The 4,579-nt window shown below is 44.7% G+C and overlaps 1 protein-coding gene across 1 annotated transcript; it reads left to right on the forward strand.

Moving 5' to 3' along the window:
- The first annotated feature begins 570 nt into the window (after nt 1-570).
- LOC306909150 (uncharacterized protein) lies at nt 571-4,074 on the forward strand. The gene is made up of 3 exons (XM_079482567.1): nt 571-667; nt 740-789; nt 860-4,074. The coding sequence occupies exons 1-3, from the start codon at nt 648-650 to the stop codon at nt 3,619-3,621; spliced, it is 2,832 nt and encodes a 943-aa protein (XP_079338693.1). The 5' UTR covers nt 571-647; the 3' UTR covers nt 3,622-4,074.
- Nucleotides 4,075-4,579: the final 505 nt, after the last annotated feature.

Raw genomic sequence — 4,579 nt, forward strand, 5'->3', positions numbered from 1 at the left:
TTACTACATGTTAAGTGAATAGCTAATATTCAACATAATAAAACCATGATTATTTTTCATTCGGAATATTGGTAGAAATATATGGTGTATTTTACAGTTAACAGCTGTCATGGATGCAGTTTTTCCCTAATAACTCAATGACGTGTTGTCTGTCAGTGTCAACACTCCTTCCCAAAGCATAGTTAGTTTTACGTTTTTTATCATCGCAATGGCAATGTGGAAAGGCACAAAGAAAGACATTATTAATAAAAAGGTGAATTTTGATAGTCGTTTTAAGTTTTTCTCAAAAAGTTGTCCTAACTTTAGTTTTTGACAGCCTAACTTCACTAACTACTAACTTTAACAACATGAATCAAGCTTAAAAAAATCTGACTAGAAAGAGCCAAAAACTTGAACTTCTGCATTACACAGAAGTTAACAGTTATTTTTATTAAACATTTGCAGACCCATCCAAATAGAGGTTGACTTTCTACCTGAGTGGTGACACCTGAATCCTGTTATTGTCTTTTGTTGGTTTCTATGACAACTGATTGTTCAGAACCATTAGTGATTGGTAATTGCAGGTATTTTAAACAAGTTGGGGCACACGTATTTTATGGGTTTGTAGTAGGAGTGCTGAGTAGAGGTTGTTGCACTTTTGGTTCAGTATGGGTTTAAGAATTTTAAGGTATATTTGGTTCTTTTTAGCATTTGTTAAATATTCCTCTTGCAAGTTCAACTGAATATGTTTGTTTTGCAGGTTCTTTTTGGTGATCCTCCTTTCTGGTGTTCATGATTATATGTGGAGTGGTAAGCGTAACCAGCCAATTTATGCAGTGAAGTTTGACAGACCCTTTAACTGCCACCCTATGCTTTTTAGTTTCGTGTTACAACTCCGACAGCAAAGGAGGTTCTTCTGGATACCGTGAGCCTGGAATGGCTTTGGATGCTGGTCCTTTAATGCAGGGTGACAAAGTACAGCGTTTCTACAGCCGGTATGGTGCCAATAATGTGTATGGCATTGGAAGCAGCAGACACACTCCAACTGTTTCTTTGGGAACAATGATAAGTGGATCTAATCCGAGCAGTGAGTCTGTTCTTAAACCAGTGCAGCTTGCAATGGGGAGTACTGTTGTGCAGCAAGTAGCCCCGGCAAGTGGCCAGTCCATGACCCAGTCTAGTAGTCAAATCGTTCAGCCCATTGTGCAGCAGCTCTCACTGTTCGCCTCCCAACCTGGCAGCCAGCAGCTTAGACTGGCTAGTTCCCAGTCTGACAACCAGCATTTTTACACTCAGCCCAGTAGCCAACAACCTGTCCATGTGGTTTCTGGAACCATTGTTCAGTCCAGTAGTCAGCAGTCAGTGCTGGCTAGGTCTCAGCCAAAAAGCCCTGCTCTTGCACAGGTCATTTTTCAGTCAGTGGCCCAACCTATCGGCCAACAAACTGCACAAGACAATTATCAGTCTATCCAGGCAAGTGCCCAGCAAAAGGCACAGGCTGGATACCAATCTGCTGGTGTTCTGTCACTTGTTAAACCCCATGAGGTTAGACTTTCCCAAATTGTTTCAAGGCTTTTTTCAGGTAACAGGCCTGTCCAGAATATAAGTGGGGGGTTTTTCAATCCAGGAATGCCTAGTAGTGAATCTGTAGTTAAACCTGTACCACTTAATCTCCAAGCTCCCAGTGAACAACCTGGCCGGTCCAGCTACCAGTCTGTTGCTGAGGTTAGCAGCCAACAATTTTCTCAAGCTAGTGGTGCACAACCTGTACAAGCCAGCTACCAGTCTGTGAGTGAGGTCAGTGGCCAGCAACCGTTACAGACCAGTTACCAGTCAGTTGTTCAAACCAGTAGCCTGTCTGAAGGCCAGCACAGTGGCCAATCTGCTGCTGCCGCCCAATCCAGTAGCCAGCAGATACCACATATAAGCTACCAATCAGTTTCTCAGGTTAGTGGGAAACAACCAGTGCAGTGCCTTTACCGGTCAGTGGCTCAGTCTAGCCATGCAGCACGAGGCACTGATGAGAAAACATTACAGGTCAGCCAGGAGTATGCTGCCCTATTCCGTAGCCAACAGCTACCACAGACAAGCCACCAGTCAGTGGACCATCCCAGCCGCCAGCAACCAGCCCAAGCCAGCTATCCATCAGTGGATCAAATGGCAGAAGTTGGCTCCTTTTCAGTGGCTCCGTCCAGCAGCAAGCAAACAGCCCAAGCCAGCTATCCATCAGTGTCTCAAACGGCAGAAGTTGGCTCGTTGTCAGTGGCCCAGTCGAACAGCCAACAACCAGCCCAAGCTGGCTACTTGACAGTGGCTCAGTTCGACAGCAAACAACCAGCCCAAGCCAGCCATCCATCAGTGGATCAGATTGCAGAAGTTGGCTCCTTTTCAGTGGCCCAGTCCAGCAGCCAACAACCAGCCCAAGCCAGCTATCCATCAGTGGATCAAATGGCAGAAGTTGGCTCCTTTTCAGGGGCTCCGTCCAGCAGCAAGCAAACAGCCCAAGCCAGCTATCCATCAGTGTCTCAAACGGCAGAAGTTGGCTCGTTGTCAGTGGCCCAGTCGAATAGCCAACAACCAGCCCAAGCTGGCTACTTGACAGTGGCTCAGTTCGGCAGCAAACAACCAGCCCAAGCCAGCCATCCATCAGTGGATCAGATGGCAGAAGTTGGCTCGTTGTCAGTGGCCCAGTCGAACAGTCAACCAGCCCAAGCTGGCTATTCCTCTGTGGCACAGTCCAGCATCCAGCAACCCGCGCAAGCAAACATGCAGCATGAAGGTAGAGAAGTCTTTCAGATTGGCACCAAGCTGTATTCATGCTACGAGGTTGTTTCACAGCCTGGTTTTGACCAGCATGGAGCCATATCAGGACCATCCAGCTATCAGCATCTATACAGGATCGGCTCTCCACCTAGTTCAAAACCTGCAGTGCAATCCAGCTACAGGGCTCTAGTCAAACCTGGACCATCCATTTATGGGTCTGCATTGTCACCAAGCCACCAGGTCTCTGGTTTCATGCCCAAGCCAGCACAATCTAACGATGAGCCTTCAGCAAAACAGGAACAACCAAGCTCTCTGCCACTTGTTAAGCCTGGACGGCAAAGTTATGCTTCTACATTACTGCGCACTAACCATGCTACAATGGAGACATCTAACGACAAAGCTCTAGCAAAACCAGACCAAGATGCTTATCAGCCTTCAACGATGTTGGTTAAGCTGGTGCAACCAAACTACAGGCCCCCAATTAGAATTCAAATGGAGCCTCCTAGCTACCAGCCTCAAAAGCTCCACAGCCGCCAGTCTGAAGCACAGTCTGGTTTCTTTTCCACAGCGAAGCCAGTGCAGTCGAGGTACCAGGCACAGTCAAGGTATGAGTCTGCATCTCTGTCAGCACTGACTGGACACCGTGCTGCCTCAATGCCAGAGCAGTCGAGTTTCCATTCCCAGTCTGGATTTGGTTCCCAGTCTATGGCAAAAACCAGTGATCTGCTTACTTCTGCATCCCCTTTATGGCAGTCTGGTTATGCATATGCAGCACAGGTGCATCAGACTGATTCTCACAACACTGAAAATGTCCCTATGCCCGCTGAAAAACGGTCATCTTTGAGCAAATTCAGGCTTGTGCAACGAGTGAAGTCATAATTGTTTTAAACGTCTTATTTTTGAAACCGTAAATAAAACCTTTTTGGCTAATGCATATGTTGACTTAAGTGGCTTTATCAAACCCTTTCTCTGCAGCTTTAAACGTAAAATTTTTCCCTAATTAAAGACAGTCTGAAGTACCTGGTATAAATTTACTATATTGTTCATACAAATTGGCTTCGTCACAACGTTTTAAACTAGTGGTCTTAACACCACCAGGAGTCTCAAGTCTTGTTTATTTAGCCTACTTTATAGTTTTATAGGAGTTAAATGTTTCTTTTCAAGGGCGACTGAAAATATAGTATCATCAATAGCCTTTTTAGGCAAACTCCATTTTAGAACTTCTTGTGACCTCTTGGCTGGCTGTCACAATGTTTTGTAAATTGGAGCCGTAAAGTGGAAGAATTTTGTAGTATATGACCTTGTATGCTGTAACTTGTTTTTTTTACCTTTAAACATAGGCGGCTTTCACACTAAAGTTTATTTTTGAACGGGGCACAGTTCGCATAAATTGCTTCTGTGAAGGCAGTTAAGCAAACTGGTGCATACCGAATCCAAGACCACCTGAAGGAGGTGGTCTGAATGTGGTTGCATTCGAACTGGGGCATGCTTCGTGTGAATATAAAGGTGACCCAGGTGTGCACAGATATGATGTATTTACTTTCAAAAGGTTATTGGCCACCATTGACTACCAAAGTAGGGAAAATTGCTTTTTAAAAATTTAAGTTCTGGGGCACTTTTGACTACCATTGTATTTTTCCAACTATGGTAGTCAATGGTTACAAGCATTCTTGCAAATATCTTTCTCTGTGTCCATCAGAACAAAGAAATGTACACATATTTGGATTGACTCAAGGGTGAGTAATTGACAGTCCCTTTAAATGTTTGGCAAGCTACTGTTGGGGAATTAAATGTTTATCAAAGAACGTAAGAAATGAATCACAATTTTATTGGACAG

This window comes from Barbatula barbatula, assembly GCF_947034865.1.
Source record: "Barbatula barbatula genome assembly, chromosome: 20".
NCBI lineage: Eukaryota > Metazoa > Chordata > Actinopteri > Cypriniformes > Nemacheilidae > Barbatula > Barbatula barbatula.

What these genes read in the sequence shown, in the direction of transcription:
- LOC306909150 (XM_079482567.1), top strand. Translation starts at nt 648, where the DNA reads ATGGGTTTAAGAATTTTAAG. An exon ending in ATGGGTTTAAGAATTTTAAG is followed by an intron (nt 668 to 739) that starts GTATATTTGGTT and finishes TTTGTTTTGCAG; the next exon opens with GTTCTTTTTGGTGATCCTCC. An exon ending in TCATGATTATATGTGGAGTG is followed by an intron (nt 790 to 859) that starts GTAAGCGTAACC and finishes TATGCTTTTTAG; the next exon opens with TTTCGTGTTACAACTCCGAC.